At 38.7% G+C, this 24,291-nt stretch overlaps 1 protein-coding gene across 1 annotated transcript in view; it reads left to right on the top strand.

Annotated features, from left to right (window-relative positions):
- The window catches only part of vegfc (vascular endothelial growth factor c), a 101,520-nt gene that overhangs the window by 29,970 nt on the left and 47,259 nt on the right, over window positions 1-24,291 (top strand). Inside the window, exons 2-3 of the mRNA XM_042388926.1 lie at window positions 15,035-15,272; window positions 20,883-21,073. Of these exons, the coding sequence (XP_042244860.1) occupies window positions 15,035-15,272; window positions 20,883-21,073 (429 nt within the window). The remainder of the gene's footprint in view (window positions 1-15,034; window positions 15,273-20,882; window positions 21,074-24,291) is intronic.

Below are 24,291 nucleotides of genomic sequence, written 5' to 3'. Positions count from 1 at the left end.
CCTCTTGACTTTGTACTACATTATAAATTTCTCAAAGAAGTTCAGTACAAAGTCAAGAGGTCGTGCTCTATAGCACAACAAGTTAGCAAAGCTCTGTAAACAGAACTGGGTTTCTGCACATAGGTTATGCAGTGGTGAGTTAATATCTTATCACTATTTTTACTCCTTGGAGCTGTTTCTAAACAAGTTATGGTAACCACTGTCTTCAGGGATGAAGGAACATGTCGTAGTGGCGATCATTGATGTGTTTTTAATAGTTTTTGGACAACGGAGGACTATGATAGGGATGCATTAATCCTGCCTTTTCAGTCCTGATACTGATACTGATGCCTGGGCTTTGGGTATTGGCCGATACCGAGTAGCAATCCGATACCAGTGTTTAATTAATAAGCTGTGTGCCTCACTGTGTGGAAGAGACTGGGATCATTCTTCTACAGTATGTGTAAGGCAACATCAGGCTTAACATTGCTTTCCTAACATTGCTTTCCTAACTAACTTATTAACGTTTGGTTTATGTGTTACTGCGTGCATTGCACACACACAAACACAAACACATGACGTTAGTGTTTTGAAAAGGATACACTCACTGAACAGAGTGCGTGTGTATGTGTGTTGCTGCTAATCAAATCCAACTTTAAGGCAATTGACAGTAACCAAGACCTTATATTTTTTACTGGAAGGCTCAATGGTGCCAGATTGACGTCAATGCAACTAAGAGAGGAAAGTAATCCTGGAGGTGAAAGCACCCGAAGTGAGCCTGAGGAGCAGAGCTAATGCTAACTGCCAGCCATTGCTGAATAATCAAATGTAACCTAAATAATCAAGTTTAATTAGTCGCTTGCTTTGACATAACCACCGTGGTTATAAAGTAGATAGTCAGGGGACTATAGATTGATTGGCCCCATGTCACCGATACCCGATCCAGCTATTTGAGTCAATATTGGACCCAATATCCAATATCAGTATTGGATCAGTGCAACCCTAGCCTACAGTACAGAGGAATCTGATATATCAGAGGATCAGTTCATTGTTGGTTTGGCTCTGCACACGAGATTTGTTGACAATAACAAAAATATAGAAAATCGCCAGCCAAATCCTTTCAAAAATAATTTAAATCACATATTTCTTCAATGGGGAATGTTGAGTAATCTGCTCCTAGCAATCAATACATCAGATTCTGTGTTGCCTGAAACTGACACATAACACTCTACTGATGGATTAGGACCAAACAAAACAACAAAATAACCCCCCCCACCCCCACCCCCCAAACATGAACACAATGTCAGGCTGAATAAAGTTATTTCTGTCTGAATATCAGGCTAGCGAACCAGAATAACAATAAATAAATAAATAAACTGACAAACTACTTTAAGTCTGTCTATGTCGAACTGTAAACATTTCATGCAGCAGTCAGTTACATCAGCGGTTGTTGTTTTAGCTACTATGCTGTGGTTACACATTTGCAGTCCCAGTGTAAACTGTGTAAACTGTCTGTGTGTGTGTGCGCGTGTGTGTTTGTGTGTCAAGGCAGACACATGATCAAACACTTGACGGATAAACAAACACACAGCCATGATGAATTTTTAACTCTAACAAACACACACAGAAGGAGAAGGAAAACACAAACTACTCGCTCTTGGTAAGACCACCAAGTTAGTGATTTGTTTGAGGTGACTGACTTCAGATGCCTCTGCAACACACACACACACACACACACACACACACACACACACACACACACGCCTCAGTATGTAACATATTTAACATATATTAATACAGCTATATCCATGAGCAGTAAATCTTAAGTCTTATGGAACTTTATCTACAGGCTATGGGTCATTTGTCTCTCTGTTGCTGAGCAACAATTTGTTTCTAAGTTGGTTATTTTTGGGCATGAAAACAGAAAGGTAATAAAAAAAAATTCAATAGCACAAACTATTAGCTTTCAGCCGGTTCAGGCCAATAATGTCTGTGCCACCCTTCAATATAAGAAATATTTTTTTTTGATTGATAGATTTTGTTTATTTGAGTGTCCTGCACCTTTCTGGTGCCCAGCCAATATGAGTTTACAAGACACTAGACTAAAGCTGTATCAATACTGTATCAGATTAAAGCTGTAACAATATATATTTGACCACTTGGGGCAGCAGAGTACGGATCCCCCAAAAGGTTGTGATGGGAAGGATTTTGAGTACATTTGCATTCCATTGCTATAACTTCTGCGTTAGCTCACAATACTTTTTGCATTGCCCTGAACAGTTAGTGTGGTTAACACTCTGCAGACACTACAGAAAGGAGGTCTTATGGCTCATCAGTCCTTTGGTCTGACAGTATAGCTGTAGCTTCCTGCTGTGGGTTGAGCTCTGTTGAAGCTGTGGCTGGTGCTGTGTCTGTGGACGTGGTTGGCAGTTGTGCTTGTTGCTTGAATGCTATGGATGCTACGGTCACTTTACTGTACTCTGCTGCTCCAATTAAATGAGAAAACATCACAAAGTCCAACTTTCTGAATTTGAATCTCGTATTTCTATCAGATATGCCAGATGTGTTATCATACACCAGGAGTTATGGCAGTTATATAGCATGTCAGAGCCATGGCAGCAGACTCTCACTTCATGGTCACAACCTGTAACTGATACATAGTGTAGCTCAGCCTTCCTCTATGCATCAGAGGGAATGCAAAACGTATTGTGAGGTAATGCAGCACTTTATCTGTTGTTTGGTGCTGGACGAGTAGTATACAGGGAGTTTATCAGAAAGATTTTGCTGAAAACAGCTGCCTGTTGTGGCAGAAAAGAAGCTGCAAGCTGGAAAACCGAAACAATAATCCAAAATAGACAAAAATGCTGCGTGGAGCTGAGGGGAAGTGCGTAGTTTATGATGATTCTCAGAGGATTGGTTACTATGAGTAACATTACACATAATCATTTGATGCATTGTTAATTTGGAAATATGGATTAGTGCAGTTTTAACTAAAGGATTTTTACTAAGTGATTTCCAAAACCTTCACTCTGGGTCACCATTACAAATATAATATAATATAATATAATATAATATAATATAATATAATATAATATAATATAATATAATATAATATAATATGATATGATATAATATAATATAATATAATATAATATAATATAATATAATATAATATAATATAATATAGTCAAATAAATAAATTTTTATTAGATTTTTATGTCTCAGTACAATAAAATTGGATCTTTACTATCTCAAAGGAAAGTGAGAAACATGCCCAAAATCCTGACTGTGAGCTGCATATGAAACTATATGTCCTAGATGGTTTAATGTCTTAAAAGGCTTGTTGGATTTCCTTTCTTTGATGTGCTGCGTGTTTGAGTATCTGACAGGTCTTTTCCATGTCTGCTGTGTCTGAGTGTTTTACCATCTGTGCTCTAGCAATGTTTCACTGGCTCTGCTTCCCTCATGGAAAGTCCTCTGTTTGTGTCAGTTGTCAGCTTTCCTGCAGATATAATTATAATAATATACTTATTATTCTTATTTTTTTACATTACATTTTTCTGTGTATGTCACAACTGCAGGCAAGGTCCCTGCATGAGGAAACTGTTTGTAGATGTGTGAGAAAACGTCAGATTGTTTTTCTTTCTAGACTGCACAAACATCCCCTTCGTAACAAGACATTAAAGGCATTTTTGAGTCCTAAAAACAGATTTTCTACAACAAAGTGAAGAAATATCTTCAATAAATTAACACAGTTTTGTTAATATAAGTGCACCTGACTGCCTTATTGATAATAAAATGAGCATTAAAGTTCATTCATGTTCATAATTTGAGAAAAAAAAAAAAACTCAAGATCCACTTACTAGCTTTTTGTGGAGCTTTTAAGTGCATCTCACAGTCTTCATCAGCAGATGAACAGTCATTTGTATACAACCACCTGTTTATCACATGACAAAGTATGATGAAAACTAAATCCATCTGCTGATGAAGACCATGAGATGCATCTGAAAGCATGGAAAATAAATTTACCTTGACCTTGTTCCTTTTTTTTTTTCTTTGGTCAAGAAAAATATGTTATCTCATTTGCAGAATTTTGTCCTGTTGGATCAAAAAAATAATCAACTTAGGGTTTTATCTGTGACCAATGATCAAATGCAACAATCCAGCAGATAAATAAAGCTTCTGCAGGACTCATTAGTCTCTGATCCCTTTTTGACTTTAACATGGACCTGGATATTTAAGACAAACCAAACACAGTAGACTTCAAAAAACACTCAGTACTGATGCACATAATATCTTTGATTTTAGACAGCTTGACAGTTTGGTTTGGATTTGTGAGCTGCAACAATTCCTCTCAAAAACTAAAGAGCAGTAACACAAAACTCTCAAGATGCAAATCCCAGAGCCTTACAGTGAGATAAAGCCTGTGTGGATAAAAAGCACCTAGACAGAGTAGATGACTGTCAGCTGCTGACATCATGCAGCAGAACGCTGTTGTCTGGTTTCAAGATTTGGGGAGTCTTATAATCACAGATATTACCTGAGCTGTCTGACATGTGTGCAGCTGTCTGGCTTGTCATCTGTCAATTTTGTGTTTATATTTGTATCCAGCCTGGTCCTGTTTGCTGCTTTTTCCAGCCACTGTCACTGTTATATGTTCAATCTAGGGTGCTTTTCTACCTAACCCTTTTGGTTTGGATTAAAAATAGACGATCAGAAACGAATCACATCATAGATGACGTCGTTAAGGGTTTTACAGTTGAATTTAAATAGTATTGAAAGTTGATATGTTTGAATTTAAACTCTGATCTTGGCACAGAGATTTCCAATGTAGCCCTGAAACTCTGACCATACAAGTGTGTCAATTATATATGAAGTTATGTATAAATCTTGTTGGATCAACTTCATAACAAATTATGGGATGTACACAGATTGTAAACAAATTGCTCAGACTATTCTTGTCTTTTGCCTCTTTTTCTTGACACTGCCCCTGTTAAACACATGACGACTGTCATCTGTATATGGATATGTATATTCTAGATGAAAAACGTTGGTAAAATCCAAGCAAAGATGATCTCTCTGTACTGAGTGCAGTCCCAGGCACACATACACACACATACATATACACACATACACACAAGAGAGGGGGAAAGACTGGCAGCACTGTTCACATTTTTTCAAGTCTGTCTCAAAACAACAGTCAGGAGCCCAAATGAACATCAGAGTTTCTGCCAGAAAAGTTAGTGGGCCGGGGGTAGGGGGCGGTTAAAATTCTTAGCATTTTATTAATACTTAGTTGGATGACAAACACTATAATTATAAACTGAAAGTGTCTGCTCCGTGACTGTCTGCAGCAGCAGCAGCAGAGTCGCAGCACAGAGTAGTGGAGATGTCTGTCCTCCCTCCTGCTCTCTGCTGTAAACACATGTAGTTGTTAGCGAGCAGCAGTTCTCATGTCTCCTCGGGTCTCAGTGCTTGTTTTAAGAAGAAACTCTCCCACTCTCTGCCTGCTCAGCCTGCTCTCAGATGGTAGGCGCGTTGCTCCGGTAGCTGCAGCCTCACCATCACACACACGCTCTCTCTCCCTCTCTCGAGCGCACACTCACTACGCACTGAGCTATTCCTTAAAGGAGCTACACTACTTGTATAACACATTTTAGTGTAGAAAACATCCCTGATGTTTAGGCCCAGTGGGCTGCCAGGCTTACAATACACTGGTGAAAACCCTGAGCATTGAAACATGTTTTTCTTGCTGTAATCATTCTTCCTGTTCATACTGACCATTAGAAGATCCCTTCATAATGCACTTATAATGTAAGTGAAAGGGGCCAAAATCCACAGTCCTCCTTCTGTGTGAAAACGCATTTAAAAGTTTATCTGAAGCTAATATGAAGCTTCCAAATGAGTCAAATCAAGTAGATATCGTTCAACGTTACAGTCTTTTTAGTGTCAAAGTTCCTCTTTTTGTTACTATACTTCCACCGCAGCTCAACAGAAAAACATTGTCTGAGGAAACACAAAGAGGGAATTTGATGCTAAAAAGACTGTAAATGTGTCAGATATCCACTTGATATGACTAACTCAGACTGCTGAAGACTCATACAAGCTTTAGATAAACTTTTAAATGCATGTTTGCACAAAATGACTGTGTGGACACACTGTGGATTTTGGCCTCCATCACTTACATTCAAAGCGCATTTGAAGGGGATCTTTTAATAGCCAGTATGAACAGGAAGAATGATTACAGCGAGGAAAACTTCTTTCACTGTTCATATGAACACCTGACTGTTGTTTTAAGGCACACTTGAAAAAATATAAACCTATCCGTTAATATTCAGAAACAAATAACTTACTGCTCCACAGCAGCAGTACTTATTTCCTCTCACTCATAATCTCTCTTCTTTCATCCTTCTCTCCCTCAGATGATCACAAAACTAAGTGCCAAGATTTTTTCGCTTATATCAACACACTCTTACCATCTTGTCATATGTTCAGCTGAAAGTACTTAGTAGGCCTATACTTTTTAGATGCCATCAAGGTTTCCGCCAGTGTATTGCAAGCCCTGCGGCTGACTCATGGAACACTTTAGTTATAATTGTAGCACAGTCGTCCAACTAAGTACTTATAAAATGCTTAGCATTTTACAAATTTGAGTTTTTTTTTCTTTGATGAACATGGGTGCTAATACGAGAAAATTAACTAAATGGGTTTTATTTCTATAAAAAAGCAAAACAATGGTGGGGGCAAATAATGTAATGAGGGTATGCCAGAACATAGCATATCACCGGTAACATCTTTATACACGTTAACACATTTTTTGCTGAAAATCCTGTTATTTATTTTATTACGCTTTTAATTTTAGAAAATTAAAGTGTTACAATAAGTGTTCATGAATAAATGACCTTACAAAGGAGGTCCCCATACCGGGTCTCGAACTGGAGTCTCCCAGATCATAGATGACTGCACTGACTACTGAGCTAAAGCTTTACTCATCACCTCATTGCAGACAGACCTCTACCTATTTATACACACAGTAAAACATGTAGGGAAGAACTCCAAAGGTGATTATTGTTTTGCACTTTTCATTTATTGTCTGTTTTTTTACAACCTACCTTTGTGGAAAGAAGAAGGGGAACAACAGGTTATGGAGAGTCCCTTGGGAGCGCTTTACGTGGGTCAGTAGCTTTAACTCACCCCCAACTCGTTTTTTTTTTCCTTCCCGAAAGAAATACTTTTTAAAACATTTGTATGAAACAAATATTCTTAAAAAAAAACCCCCCAAAAAACCACACTATTTGTTTTTTGCCGAATAACATATTTGTATTCAGGCACACCCCTACTACTAACCTCTAGCGCCACCATGATGTTGACATATTTGGCACTTTTTCTTGACAACTATTGGATGGATCACCATGAAATTTTGTACAGTTACCTATGGTGCCCAGAGGATGGATTCTAGGGATTTTGCTGATACCCTGACTTCTACCCTATACCTTGGACCTGCTGATTCCACCAGTAGGTCCAAGTTTTCGCTTGTCCAGCGACATATCTCAACATCTACTTAATGGATTGGCACAAAATTAAAAAAGACATCCATGTTCCCTGGAGGACCAATAGTAATACATTTGGTGATTTGGTGATCCTCTGACTTTTCATTTACCACCATCATCAGGTCAACATTTCAGTTTGTCCAATATGGAGTTAGATGACCAAATACACTAAGGATATTCCCATGAGCCTCAGCTGCACTGTTTTTTAATGCTAATTAGCAAATGTAACCATACTAACCTGCTAAATTAAGGTGGTGAATATGGTAAACATTGATTTGGTTAGTGATTTTCTATATTTTTCTTATTGTCAACAAATCTAATATGCAGAGCCAAACCAACAATGAACTCATCCTACTTACAAGTATTGTGTCCAAAGCCTGGCTCTGCATATGAGATTTGTTGACAATAAGAAAAATGCAGAAAATCCTATATCCTTTAACATCAGAATGTTAACATTATCATTGTGAGCATGTTGCCATGCTGACATTAGCATTTAGCTCAAAGCAGCACTGTGGCTAAACATAGCCTCACAGAGTCGCTAGCATTGCCATAGACTCTTGAATCAAATTACATCGCCGATGAGAGGGGCTTTTTGGAATTACAAGTGAAATTGCAACATTGCTGGTTGTGTCACATTGGTTAGACATGTTCAGTGTCCAATATTTCCCTTACATCATGATACTGTTAAGGCTCGAGGATGCTTGAAACAAACTAGTTCCTAATAAATTTTGTCCGTCCATGTCTGAAGCTGTTCCAAACAGCTTAGTCACAGAAATAGCCTAGCTGTGTGAAGACAGAAAGAGCTTGAGAGAGAAGTTCAAATCCTGCCTACTTTCACACACACATTTCTTCAATTGTCAATTACGGAAAGTTGCGTAAATAGTCAAACACAGCCTCCGCAATTCCGATATCGAAGGAGTTTCAGACACTTTCCAAGCATCCAAAAAACACTGATTGAAGCATATTGATGCTTTAAGTATCTTCATACTGGTTGCTTCTTGGAATCTTTGAGAGCTCACTCAGAGAGCAGATCCTTTTTTTTGCCAAATCTAACAGTGTAACCATATGCTGTAAATGTTCAGTTCCATGATCTAAGTGTCTAAAATTAAGCATGTTGTTAGTTCAGGCAGACAGATGCCACACTACCAACAGATGCTGCATGGCTACTAGCTGGCTTGTAACATCATATTCAAACAATGGCCTTTATAACCACTCTAACCACTTTTTTAACACTCCTGACTGACTACTCTGCTGGTACTGAAAGATGTCAGGATATGAAATTGAGAGATCTCCTGGAACCTGAAACAAGGAAATGAGCTAAAAAGTGACGTACATCTGTAAGTCTCCCTTTTAGATTTAGAAACACAAAAAGTGATCCTGCATTCCAACAAGGAAACTACATTTTTATTAATATATAAATTCCCACCTCATTCATCTCTCAAATTTGAGCTAGAGTTCAGGATGGACAACTACACTGATTCCCAAGGCAAAAGCAATGTTATACTTGGGGGTGTAAAGAGCACAAGAATATTACACTGAGGTAGAGGTACTATTATCTGACTCAATTTTACCTCTGTGCCTTTGTCTGAGCAGAGAATCATTCCAGGATTTTGCATCTTTTAGCCCACTGACCCAACAAATTCTATATACTTAATAATAGTACTAGTTTCTAAGGTTTACAGCTTGTTACTGGACTCCTCGTGTGGTCCTCTCACTGTCCATCAGGTGTGGGAAAGAGGGTTTGAACATCTCGATGGTGAGATCAATTGGTTTACAGTGTGGGATAATTTGGACTGCACATCTAAAAACCATAATCATAAATTCCATTTCAATTTTTTACATAGACTTTATCTTACTCCTAGAAAATTCCATCTCATGAAACTCTCACCCTCTCCATTATCATGAACTATGAAGATATATATTCAATCTTCACGTTTGAGAAGGTGTACTTAGCTTTAATTCAACTTAAGTGCTTGACGAATCCCTAAAAATTGTTTGGCCTATTGTCAAAATGGTTGCTGATTAACTTTCTGTTGATTGACTGATTGATTTATTGTTAATTCGTTGCAGCTTTATTTGGCATTATGTACTACAGTAATTGATCAAGATCTTATCTGGCAGATTAATTTATGTTGATAATAACCAGCTCTAATTGAAACTATTGCTGCACTAGTTATCTGTCTATGTTTTGATTGATCACTATTAGTATTGGCCATTAGTGGAATGTCTAAAATTTTTTGCCCCCTTCATGTTATAATGGGACACATTATATTACAATACCCTGTTATTTTGTGTTGTTATTTTAATGAATTTTGCTTCGGTTTTCTTCTTTGGAAAAAAAAACAATTGATAACAAAAAACAAACTTAATAATAGTACTGATGACCCTGTAGTAAAGTAACAGCACCTGATTTCCAACATGTCAAAAATCAAGCTGGATTCAAAATTTTAATACATTTAATACTCTTACACAAACATGTGATGTGCATGTAATTACTTTCTCATTTTTCTAAGCATACCATCGGGGTTTTGACCCTTCTTCCCAGGCAGCCAGAGAACTTCTCAGTCTTCTGCTAGTAATTGTGGCTAGCAGTGTAGCTGTGTTGAAAACTCTTCCTGTTGATCCGGTGCTGATAAGGGGCACTTATGTCAGGCACTTACCTTGTGTTCACTCACTCACTAAAGCAGCCATCCTTACTTAATTACTTAATTTTCTTTGTTAGTGTATGTTTTCTGTTGTTGATATCTATCCATCCATCTATCTATCCATCCAGTCATTCATCATCTGTATCCACTTTTTCTGTAAGGTTTTGTTTAAGCCTATTTCAGCTCAGTTTGGGTGAGAGGTTGTTCATTTGCTGTCTTTAGTGTGATTGACTATGAATCTTTAACTGCAAAAAACATGTTGAATATCTCTTTGTTTAGCGCCCCCTGCCTTTATTTGCACTGTCAATGTATACACTTATGGCTGGCGATATAGAAAATCTATGGTGTTCAATTTTTCCAACAACATGTGATGTGAACTGCATGTTTTGCTGTGACTCTGCTGATTCTGTATCTGTGAGAAAGTTAAAGATTTGGCATATACAATTTATGTGATATTTATTAGATTTGCAACAATTAGTCAAATAATTGATTAGTTGCCAACTATTTAATTAATTGCCAACTTTTTTTTTTTTTTTTTTTTACAATGGATTGATATTTTTGAGACATTTTTAAAAAAAAAAAAAATCAAAATTATCTGATTCCAGCTGCTCAAATATGAATATTTTTCTTTAGTCCTCTATGAAAGTAAACTGAATATCCATGAGTTGGACAAAACAAGACATTTGGGGATGTCATCTTGGGCTTTGAGAGAAAGTGATTTACATGTTTCACTGTTTTCTGACATTTTAAGGACCAAACAATTGATTAATGAAGAAAATAATTGACAGATTAATCAATAAAGAAAATAATCGTTAGTTGCAGCCCTAATATTTATTATATCCAAGTTTTTGACATGACCAACTTATATTGACATTAACCACAGTAGCAGTTCATGACAGTGTGATGTGGACTGTCTCAAGAAGTACCTGGATTGACTTTATGCTTTTCATGCAGCTTTTCATGCGTCTGTTTAATAAATGCTGTGAAGTGTTGACAGAGGTGACAGATGACTGATCTCAAGGGTTAAGGAAAGTTGATTTTCATGGTTTACTGAAATGAACTATGAATGGCTGCCGCTAATTTTGGACATGGATCTAAAAACGCCATGCTTTTGAAAATTGCAGCAATTTAGCACATGCAGGGTTTGTAGTTAATGGGCTACAACATGCTAAACCACCAGTTTGGGGCTTTAATATACTGCCAACTGTATATTTTCAATGAAGAATTGTTCATGAGCAGTACTTCCATTCCAAAACTGTTCCAAACCTTCAGGTTTAAATGTCCAGGAAACATCAACAGCAGGAAGGACCAAAATGGTTAATGTGGTCACTCACAGTTCTAAAGTGCTGATAAAACTGATCTCATGAGTCCACAGTCAGCCTTGCACTGCCTGGTCTGGTATTCAGAGCAGGAAGCTGTAGTTCCTCTGTCAGGTGACAGCAGAGTCTTATTTAGAGCTGTTGAATTCTCAATTGTTTGTTTCAGCTTCTTTGAGCCAATGTGACGGCAGAGAAAAGGCTTTTCCCACGTGAAGGGACAGTGTGTGTGTGTGTGTATTTATATGTGAAAACATACGCCCAAACACACAAGCAGAAGCACACAGAATCAGGGAAACTGAGACAGGACACAAATAGAAAGACAAACACACACACACGAAGAGACAGAGGAAACTCAGACAGGACGTATACATGAAGAAAAAATCTATGCACACAGACGCACACACACAAAAACATGCATATGCATATAGACACACACATAAATAAACACATTGTTTCTAGTAGGAAATGGAGTGCTGTGTGTGTTATCTCTGCAGTGGCTCTAAACAAAGTTACAGAGGCAGTAAAATACAATGGACTGCTTTACTCACTGTCTGTTTGACTGGCCTAATACAAAGGCCAGTCAGTGTGAATGTGTGTGCGTGTGAGCATGAGTCTGAGAGTGCAGAACAACCTTGCTTGCATCGAACAGTCACATTGTTCCTGTCAGAGTGATTGTGTGGTTGTTAAATTGCTGTTTATCATAAATAGTACAATGGCATATACCTAATTGTATTGAAGGACAGGAAATGAGATAACATTCACATAAAGCCATACATTTGTCAAAGAAGAATTGCTAGCAGAGTCTAAACACTGTCTGCCAAATTAATTATTATTTTACACTCATTTACACAGACTCTGAGTGTAAATGTACATTTTAACCAAGGTGTTTAGGTGGTTTGTCAGTCCAACACTTAAAATCAGAGTAAAATATCTTGACAAATGATAATTTCATTTATTTACTTTATTCCTTTTCTATGCATATTGTTTTATTGTGTGACCATGGTCATTTTATGTTTTTATGTGTTATTATCAGTGTAGCCATGTGATGTCCTGGAATTTTGGCTTTGGTTTGATGTGAGCACACCAAAGCAGATTCCTATCAACTATGGAGAGATGGAAATTGCCTCTTGAACCTATTGATTTGCATGTTTAATTAATACAGCCTGACAGGTTTTATAGTTTAACCTACAGCACTATGCTACAAGTCATGCATCACCGAATTTGGCTGAGCTTATATGTTTATTTTACCAAACAGGCCATTATGTTATTCTATTTCACCAAATGTGATCAGCTCTGTGAATTTTCTGAAGTTGTTTGCTTGTAAAATTGAAAAAAAAAATCCCAGCAAAACCTTGGTCACGACACAAAGCTTAGCATAGCTCAAAAAAGTTCATTTAAATGGTGAGCCCCCTTTTTCTTTTATCTTAGCCATTGAAATGGTTTAAAGTGATTTGGTCTAAGACGCTACTAAAACAGCTTTGAATGAGTAATGTTCAAGTGCAATGGAATTAGTGCTGTGTTGTTGTAATCATGACCTGGCTTAAGACTTGCATCTTAACTTGTAGTCTGCTGATGAAGACTTTCGACTTGATTTGAGACTACCTCTGATAACTGATGTGATGTTACCCAGAAAGACTTTGCTTAGAACTGATCATTTCATCCAATTCATTTTGCATGTATGTTGTCAGTGCTTGGTAGCAATACACTTAAACTGTGGTAAAAGGAGTAAAATAGCTCAGGATATATGAAACAGAACTGTGCAGGGAAATTATCATATAAAACATTCACTTCTCTCTCTCTCTGTCCCTACTTGAACATTCTAACACGTCACTTTCTGTGTGTGAACACACGTATGTGCAGGACCGGGTACCACAGGAATTTCCCAGACAGCAGTATCAGCTTTCCTCTCATACAGCTCCTGTTTTCACACTTCAGACTCTCAGCTCCCCCAGGGCCTGTGAGTGTGTGTGAAAGACAGACAGAGATGGGGCCAGCTGAATTTATGACCTGTCAGGTGTTCTGATTCCTTGATGCCTGTCTAAATAGGAGCCAGCTTTGTGATATTTGTCCTGTCATCACATCTACTTAGTGAAAGTTAGCTCCACAAGAGAACACCAAAACAATACTCCTGAAACCACATTCATTTGTCCGTTTAAATTAAAATTGTTCATTATTTATCTGTGTAATTGCACAAAATTCTGCAACTGTCAGACCTCATTCAACCCGTTCCACGGTCAAAAATCATAAATCAAGGGCTGCTGCTTTAATTCATGAAAGATTACTTGCTCATTGCTCAACAAAAATGCACATCTTCCATTGGAGGCATAGACTTAGATGATTCTTGGAAACAGTTTTAACTTTTAGCATGTGTTAGTGGTGCTAGAGAAAGATTCCACCCTCAGAATAAGACTCATCTACTGGTGATCCATGCCATGGGCAAAACTGTTGGTCAAGCTAGGGTTTGTACCTGATAGTAGTGCTAGATGAAAGGTTGGAGGTGTTGGGACTTAGTTATGACTTCATGTGAAAGTAAAGATTCTGGTCATTTTCAAGTGTGCTATCCCAGCATGCATCAAGTAAGAAGCAATTAAATGTACTGAAGATACTCTAGCTGTGTCCCAACAAGATGGTGGACATGAACCACGTTGGGTTATGTCACGCGAGAGTTCCGGTCAAAATGGCGGACGTGACAATGGTTAATGGAGTCTTCCTGCTTACAACGTGTCTCTAACAATAAGACAACTTGGGGACGAAGCAGCAACGATGCAGAGAAAACTGACTGCAGGTGTCAGTCAGCCACACGTGTGCTGCATTAGAGATATCATCAACAGCAGCTTCCTTCAGGTAATCAAAAACATTGATGTAAGATGCCTACAAATCTAAAACTTACCTGAGGTGCCAATTTAATGCTACTCCAAGCTTTATCAACATTTTCCAGGATTTGAACATTGAAATTCAAGTGCTCCCCCTAAAAACAGAAGGCGCACCAAATGTAGAAAACAGAGGGTGCTGAAAGCACACACACAATGTGCAAAATGCTGTAAACTCATGAACTAAGAGGTAAAGCTGCCTAATATGTACATGACTTGGACTCAAGTCAGACTCAAGTTTATCAGATTATCAGATAAGGACGTAAACACTGCTGTTATGAAGTTTATTTGAAAGTAATAACTACGCATTTTAAATCATTAACATAAAAATGTAATCATTATACATTATTTCTTTAAATTAACTATAGTGTTAGTTATTTTAAAAAGGCTTTCAGTTTGGTGAAGGGCACATAATGAGTTGTTTACTTGAAACACAAAGTTTAGGGCTTGGACTTGATTTGGGACTTGTAGGCCTTCACTTTGGACTTGACCTGGCACTTTATTCGGCTCTCCATAAGCAAGACTTGAGACTACCTGTGGCTTACTTGTTGAAAATCAATGACTCTGTGATGTGTTCCTCAGATACGACAGCATGTTTCTTGGCCAATCAGCGTCCATAATAACACACAGTAACAAGTATTCTCAGTGAAGGTGTCTCTTGTGTCTTTCAGGACTCTCCACCAAAGCCAGACATGGAGCAGAAGTTGCGTTCAGCCTCTAGTGTTGATGAACTTATGAGTCTCATCTATCCTTCATACTGGGCAGCTCTGAAGTGCAGATCCAAACTGTCTGCTGCCGCCTCGGCCTCCAAACTCTCTCACCGGCCACAGCCTCCTCGACTGAGGTCACTGGCAGATACAGAAGAACCGACATTCGCTGCTGCCTATGTACACTTGGATGTCATGAAAAGTAAGTTTGGACTTTGCTTTACTATCTTTTTTTCAGACTTTTTTGGAAAAAAAATGGCTCCTGGCAGAGTTGTAGATTGAAGCAATGTACAAGTGTGTTACTGTCAAATCTTTTGTTTAAATCCAACCTATCTTCCTCAATTTTTAACACTAGTGGCCAAAAAGCAAAGACTATTTTATAATCAGAAGCTAATATAAATTAGCTTTAATGTTGCCTCTAAAAACTTCCCTCAGAAAATTTTGTCAAGTCCTAAAGCCAGGGCTGTTTCTGTCCTTTTTGAGGGTGTTTATAATATTACCTAATGAAGAGTGGCCTTTGGGATAATAACGTTTTTTGTTGTCACAAAATGTTTGTTTCTGCATCAGTTATGGTCCCATAGCAGGGGGGCTTTAATGACTGGACAAAGGATTGTGTTGTGTTTGTCCATCAGAAGCTCTGTCATAAATTAACATTTTTATTCAGCTTCAAGCCACATTTTTAATGCACACTTTTAGATCATGGTTGTTTTACCTAAATGTTTTAACAAGTTAAAGATTTCAGTTATCAGACTTTGGATCTTACATTATAAGTAATCTTAAGCTGGCTGTCAGCTGGATGTAGCCTACTGAGCTGACCTTGGCTCTTGTGGCTTCATATGGGATTTTAAGAGACTCTTACCTATAGACAGTGATTAAGTGTAACACTTATCTTGGTCATGTTTATCCACTTCAGTGACTGAGTCTATGTGGTACACTAACTGTAAGTGTGATGGCTGAGTGTGGCTCTTGCCACCTTACAGTCTCAAAGGTGAAGAAAAACATTGCTTGCCTGGAAGCTGAGCTCAGACAGAAAGACAAGCTCATTCTTGAGCCTGGCTCTGTTGGCATGGCTCAGGCAAAACAACTTGCAGTCCTGGGCTATTCTGGCTGCGGTAACCTGAATGCGACTAGCACATTTCACTCCCCTGACTGCTCCATTCCAGTAATGGACAATAATCCTACTCTTCCATTGCCTGGCTCAATCACCACAGGAGTTCCAGAGCCTGAGGCTGTTTGTTTTCTAGCCTGATACATGGTTTCTCATGGGAGCAAAGCCCAAAGCAACAGCTAGTTCTACTCCCTGTCATGTCTCCTGTCACTTGTTGGTGGGGGTAGAGTGTAGGCCCTGGTGCAGCTCCATGTCAACCAGAGCACTGGTCAGTAGCCTGCAAGGACAAACATGGTGTAAAGCCCCCGTCTCCCCCTGCTTCACCTCTGGACCTCCTACTGGCCAACAGGTTTGACATCCTAGATTTGCAGGAGTTTCCTCCCACTTTCATTGTTCATGTTGGTACCATTGACACCTCGCTTAAGCAGTCGGAAACTTTAAAACAATTTTATCCATCTTCTTAACTTACTCAAAGACTGTGAGAAGCGAGTTTTTATCTCTGGTCCCCTCCTCTCTTTTAACAGAGGCATGGGGCATTTTAGCCAGCTGCTTAGTTATTTCAATTTTCAATTTTATTTCAAACATGTTAAAAGAAAAAGCCTCCACACCTGGCTCTAGTCAGCCTGCATTTCACAAAACTTTGTGTTGACAATTTTAACTTGATCTAGGGGTGCAAGTCCTTTTTTAACAGAGACAGAATCCCCCCCAGCTTTGAGGGCACACATGCACAGTCAGCGAACATTCTTCGTTCTTCGTGTGACTAACAAGCTCTCATGCTTAATGTCAACAATAACACCTGTTTCTAGCCATTCTTCCTCGCCGCTTCCCTCAACAACCACCTACCTAACGGGCTCCACCTATCGACATGGAGCCCCCCTATTGCTGAATTCTGCATCTTGCAAGAGAAACTGTGTAAAAAGTCAGGTTTTTAACAATGTGCTTCTTGGCAAATCAACTCCACTCTCAGCCACTCAAGATTTTCAAACTGCACACAACTGTAATGTCCCTAAGTCCTCTAATCACAGTGACAACGTCGCTATGAAATTTGCTCTATTAAATATACAATGTTTAAATAACAAAGCACCTTTTATAAATTATGTGATTGCTAAGCATAACATTGACTTCTTGTGTCTGACCAAAACATAGAACCAACTGCACACAACTGTAATGCACTTAAGTCATCTAAACAAGTGACACTGTCGCAATGAAATTTGCCCTATTAAATATACAATGTTTAAATAACAAAGCACCCTTCATAAATGATGTGATTTCTAAGCATAATATTGACTTCTTGTGAAACATGTTAACTTTCCCACACATGCTAAAGGTCATATATCAGACCTTGCGGGCTCCTCTGGTATTTCTTCCTCCAACCTACATGGCATGGATTTAATAATATCGCATCATAAGGCTGTCTTTTTCAATGCTAGAATTCCTGCCCCCTCACATTGACTTCATGCCTCTCGCACTATCAGGAATATGGACATGTAGGAGACTGAACTCACTTATGACTACATTACACTCATCACTCAAACTCATCAACTGATGACCTGATACATTGAATCATCTTGCCCCAATCAAATCACGCAGTGTCCTTCTGCCATTCTGCTCCATGGTTTACACCAGAGCTGTGCAAAATTAATGCCACTGGTTGCCAACTAGAGTGTCTCAACAGGAAAATTGTCTTAACTGTTCATGCATTAGCCTACGAAGATCATGTCAGAACCGATAAAGAAGCTCTGAACAAGGCTAAGACCACATACTATTCTATCATCATTGCAAAAGGACAAGGTAACCCCAGAGCCCTTTTTCTCACCATCAATAAGCTACATTAACCTGCTAAACGATTTCCTTTGGCTGCCTCTACTAAACTCTGCTGTGATTTTTATGGACTTTTTCCAGAGCAAAATTATTTCCATCTACCAGCAGCTACATCATTTGTCCACTCAACATAATGATATCAACACCCCTGTCAACAAACAGTTTGTAACTGAACCTGTCACAGATTCATGGATCCACTCCACCTCCTGATTAAATCATCTCTGCCTGTCCTCTGCCCCCTACAAATCATTAACACATCTCTTCTGTCTGGCTCTGTTCCCTCTAGTTGAAAAATGGCTGCTATTACCCCAGTCCTAAAAAAAACTTGAAACTGACCTGGAGGACTATAAGAACTACAGGCCTGTCTCCAGTCATCCATTTCTTGCCAAACTCCTTGAGCGAACCGTAGCCATTCAGCTCCAGGTTCATATGTCCAACAACAATTTATGGGAAGAATTTCAGTCTGCATTCAGGGCAAAATACAGTGACAAGACTGTCCTTACCACAGTTACCAATGACCTTCTTGTTCCTGCTGACTCTGGTTATCTCAACATACTTATCCTGTTAGATCTCATAGCAGCGTTTGATACAATCTGTCATAATCTTCTGCTGAATCAGTTAAAAACACTACTCGGTGTCACTGACACTCCATTATCATGGTTAAGTCCTACCTCTCAGCTAGAAAACAGTTTGTTTCTGTTAGCAGCTTTAGTTCTTCCACTTCCCCCCTTTCCCATGGTGTCCCCCAGGGCTCAGTTCTTGAATCATTACTGTATTATTATTTAAATTCTGCCTCTTGGAGATATAATTCATCAATATGGCCTCAATGTTCACTGCTATGCTGACGACACACAACTCTACATACACACCAAGCCCTCGGACACTCTACCACCATCCAACCTGACAGACTGCTGAAATGATATTAATGCTTGGATGACCTGCAATTACCTCAAACTTAACCAGGATAAATATGAGGCTATCCTCATATTGGCCTCGCCAGCCACACTTAGCAAAGTCTCCCATCTGAATTTGGCCATCCCTTGTTTTTTTACATCCTCTGTTGATAAGGTCAAAATCTTAGTGTAAGTCTAGACTCCACCCTCAGTTTTGACACACATATCAAAAACATCACCAAAATGGCCTTCTTCCATCAGAAGAATATCTCTAGACTACAATCCTTCTTTTTCCCACTCTGTTTCAGAGACTCTCATTCATGCCAGTAGCAGAAATAACATTGTGGGTGGGCACAGAGAAAATCAGGTGGGCCTAGCCCATCCAAAACCAATCATACTTAATAGATTCTAAAATGCATATGTTAACCAAAATAGGCCATTAAAATTATATTTGCCTGAATGCAACACAGTTTAATCATACAAGCCTTATACATCATCAGAGGTAATGTTACAGGCACCAAGACAAACATTAACAGCCAGTGGCACAGGAATGAGTTTTGAAGTAGGGCGACATCCAGCTATGAATGATGTAATAGTCATGATCAGATCTACTCTATTTTAGCCATAACTCTAATGTATCACACCTCGTAAATGGTCATATAGTTTAGTAATTAATTTTACACAACAGCGTTTGCACTGCAATGTGTCTCAAGAATAAAACAAAACTATTTTTGCTGAAAAAAAGGTTAGAAAAGAGGCTATCAAGTTATAACTGGCCAGTCTGATGTGTATAGAGGTGTATCATAACCTGGCTCCTAGGCCATGACAAATATGGGAATGGACACAACAGATGGCAGTAAATTACAGATATTTATTATAATAAAGTAAACAACTGAAGAAATAACTACAAATATAGAGTTAGTCAGTAACATCAGTAATGTAGGTGTGAATGTGTGAACAGTGAGGTGTAAGGTGTTGTGGGGTGTAAACAAAACTAAAGTCAAATGAAAAGCAAAAGCCTGCAGCTGCTGGCCGGGATGAGTCCAAGCAAGAGAGAGAGCCTGAACAACACTGGGAGTTGACCTTTTATCCTATGGGAGCATTAGGCCCAGGTGCTCTGAATCTGGCTGGCTGCCACACCCACATTCTCCTGGATACGTTAATGGACACAAAAGAATATAACAATAACTCATAACCACATCAGCATCAATACATTTTAAGGTAGGTTAGGCAGGGGCCCTCACAGGTGTGTGTGGTTATTCTGCAAAGCCTGGTGTTGTTTTCAGAAAATTTAATTAAGGTAAACACAGCAAATGGCATGCGTAATGGCACTGCACTCTGGTGCGGCACTTCTCAGAGGCTGCGGATTTATCAACATATTAGTCCTGCTGCATTCAGATGCTGCAGGGATTTAAGAACTGAAGAAGCTTTTCATACAATATAAAGCAGCTGTGGACAACAGATACTGTAAGATGAAGCACATTTATTTACAGATCAGTACAGATGCTTTAAACACATAAACATTATTTTCTGTGATGATTTTGGTTGGAGAGTGTTTATGTTACAGAGTCACAAAGCCACGTAACAACTTTATGAAAACGGTATAATTGTGTATTAACCTGGGCTGCATAGTATAGTGGAGTTCAAGGTACACCTGCAGTAACACAGAGTGCACAGGGACAATAAACATCAAGGAACCCCTTGTGGACAGGTGTCTCTTTCTGGAGGTTTATAAAATAACATAAAATTAAAAAAGGCAGGTATGAACATATTTCAGCTAAATTTGTGGTTTTACAGATTTAAGCTTAAAGAACTCATGCTCTGGAAACAACTTAGAGTGCTTTCATGCATGCTTATCCTTTTGTCAAATCTGGCCAATAGACCTCCCCAACTGACAGATTTGACAGTTTTTGCCACCTTCTTGAAGTTATGTCCACAATAGATTCCAGTTTGGCTGTGGTGGTGGTCTGACTCCTCTGTGTGTGTGCAGGTATAGAGTCGGAGTGGAAGAAGACTCAGTGCATGCCCAGGGAAGTTTGTGTCGACGTGGGCAGGGAGTTCGGGGCTCCCACCAACATCTTCTATAAACCACCCTGTGTGTCCGTCTACAGATGTGGAGGATGCTGCCACTCTGAAGACAAACAGTGCAGAAATATCTCCACTGGTTACCTCAGCAAAACTGTAAGCACATGCTTCTTCCTCTTCTTCTTCTTCTTCTAACATGCTTACAGTTCAAATGGTAAAATTAATTTTATGTGTTGTATGTCCTAATTAGGAGTTTACGCATTATTTTTCTATTTCTTTTTAAATGTAGATATAGCAGAATGCAGCAAATTGCAGTTGAATTTACAGTAATTTTGTGTCATGTCAGGTTTTTGAACATAAAATGAACAGTTTTGACAAAAGTATGTAATAGGGATGCAAATTTTAAGCAATTTCTTAAATCGATAGTCAGCTTTGTTAACAATCAATTATTGGTTAATCATTAACAATTGATGAAATATGCTGGATGTTTCCATTATAAAACCATGTTAGCCACTGACATGACCTATGTTCAACACAAAATAGGAGTAGGCTAGATTAATAATAATTTCAAAGAACAGAAAAAGTAAACACCAAGTTACTTAAATGATAAATTAAATAACAAAATAATAACTTAATTTAAAATTAAGGAGCTCCCACTCCTATCTGTCACCATCTATTCAACTGGCCAGATGAAATCCAAAGTATTAATACAGCAAATGGTTGTACAGTTTCCACCTTCATTAGATATTAAATAGATCAGAGTAGAGGTGTTGGGCCCATCTAATAATTAATTAACGTTTAATCAAAATTGCTGCAACCTTTAAAATAAATAACCTGTAACTATTGTATAAATGTGAAACAGGTTGCCCCAAGACAGACTTAAGTCTGGTTTAATATATAATAATCTGCATACCTGATCTACATGATGGAGTGATGTGTTTTGTTCACTGTAGCTAATGTTAGCCCAGCTGCTGGAAACAGCTGCTCAGTTGGGACAGATGTCCCGGGACACAAAAATACTCTCACTATAACTTTATCAGTTCATTTACTGCCCACCCTAAAATGCATTTCTACTCAGAGCAAAGCAGTGTCGCTTATATAGTTTATCACTGTGTAGATTTTGTTGTAAATGTGTAATTAGAGTCCTGCTTGTCCTGGATGTTAGCATCGTAGCACTGTTCTCTGCTGTCTGACACTCAGCTCTCGGCGTGTGTTAGCCAAGCAGCTGCTCACTGCTTCTGCTGAAGATGCTAGTTTAGTGTTAGCATGAGCCTCAGATAGCTAAATTGGACATCTGCCAAACAACAACTCCATGGAATTTTCACAATTTATGCCTCAGAGTTCATCAACACAACTGCCACAGTGAGCGGAATGAAGCACACTGCAACTTTTTTCTTCCTTGGGCGGCAGGAAGGTGCGTTTTTTTTTTACTGTGCTCTCACCCCCAAAGATTCATATGCGACAAAAGGAGCTGGCAGTCATTCATTTTCAATGAAAACTGATGACAAAGGGCTTCAGACGCCTTGGCAGCAGTGAGCGGTGCGATGCAAGCACTGAGAGCAACAAGCTGAAGTTGGGCAGAGTTTAACAGCAACCAATTGCAGATTGGGATTTGATCTTCTCCCTACAGCAACCGCTATACTAAAGCTCCCAGCAAATATCTGTTCCATTCCACATTGACAGTGAAAGAGAAATTGATCATTGTGGTCTCTGGTTTCCCGGAGCTATACGATTCATCATTGTTTGTTTACCGTTACACAAACAAAACTAGCCTACAATGCTTTATTCCATAGGCTACTCGACCAACATCGTGATTTTGAAGGTAAAATGGCATTTGTTTATTTTTTAAATGACAGAAATATAGGCTAAGAACATTTTTCTTACCAAATAATACACAGCGAAACATGAAAAATTGTATATTTTGTCATCCTTGTCAAGTTCATGGCTGGACTGCCAAATAGCTCTACTACAAACTTGATATCGGCCACAACCAAATGTGATGTCTGCAGCACTTTTTGAATGACCGCCCCCTGCCAACGACTGATATTACTGGTGACAATGACCCATTAATCTAATCCAGCACACTCATGATTGCTTTAAAAGTTGGGTTTTCGTAGATAATCACTACTTTGCCTGATAAAAAATGCATATCAAAGAGAAAGTTAGAAAAACATAATATAAATGATTGTGTGTGTGTGTGTGTGTGCGTGTGAGAGAGAGAGAGAGAGAGATAGAGAGAGAGAGAGAGAGAGAGAGAGAGAGAGAGAGAGAGAGAGAGAGAGAGAGAGAGAGAGAGAGAGAGAGACATTTAGGGTTAAACTGCAGTGGGAGAGAATGAAATGTGTATGTGTGGGTGTCTACTGGTCTCCAGAGTACAACTGTGGTTAAAGAGAAGGAGTTACTAGCATGTGGTCTGCTTTTTAATTGGCCTGTTATGTGGTCTGACCAGAGGAGTACTGTGTGTGTGTGTGTGGGTGTGTGTGTGTGTTTGTGTGGTCAGGCTGAGTTTTGCAGCATGTTCTTTCTCTCAGTTATGGGCTCCTCCTGTTCAGTGTGTGACCGTTAATCACTGCTGAAAAATGAATTGACCCGGCTTGTTTAAACTGAGCCTAAAAGTGACTTTTTGTGTCACTGTAAAATAATAATCAATCAAGTTAATTTTGAGTCTTTAATATAGTTTCAGTATAACAGGAAGGCATGAAAGGACTTAAAGAACTACATTTTACATCGCACACTTGTATCAAAATGGCAGGATGAAATACAGGATGAACTCTGAAGTGCCACCCTCTAGACAAACTTAACAGTTTTTTTACCATTCTGGTAGTAAGGCTTTAAGAAATGCAAATGTTAGTATATAGCCTTATGTTGCTCCATTAACATTTTCATATTTTGTGGTGTAATTAATTGTAGCCTCAAGGTAACCTGATGCACCAGATGGTTTGTTACACAGAACCATCTGAGAAGTCATCCCTGGTAACTGTTTGGAAAAGGACAGGCACTTTCAAAAAGTACTTGGCAGGTGATCGGATGATCTATCTGTCTATCCCTGTCTTACCTTGCCAGGCAGCTGGATTCACAAGATCACAAGATAACACAAGAATCTTCATAGGACGCTGATTGGTCAGAACCACTGGTGGTTCAGACACAAGCGCATAACTTGATGCCTGAAAAGATGGATTCTCACATGATCTTGTGATCTTGCGAATCCAGTTGCCTTGCAAGGTAAGCCTCAAGGGGCCACACTTTAAATGTTTTTGAGTTGAAGACAATGAATGTTGATATCTGTTAGCTGTTGCACTATAAAAATACAAATGTTAAAAAAGCTCTTAATAGTCAAAAGATGGCACAAAGCGCCATTTTCATAAACTGAGATC

This window comes from Thunnus maccoyii, chromosome 2, assembly GCF_910596095.1.
Source record: "Thunnus maccoyii chromosome 2, fThuMac1.1, whole genome shotgun sequence".
Lineage (NCBI taxonomy): Eukaryota > Metazoa > Chordata > Actinopteri > Scombriformes > Scombridae > Thunnus > Thunnus maccoyii.
This window is presented reverse-complemented; position numbering and strand designations above follow the sequence as displayed.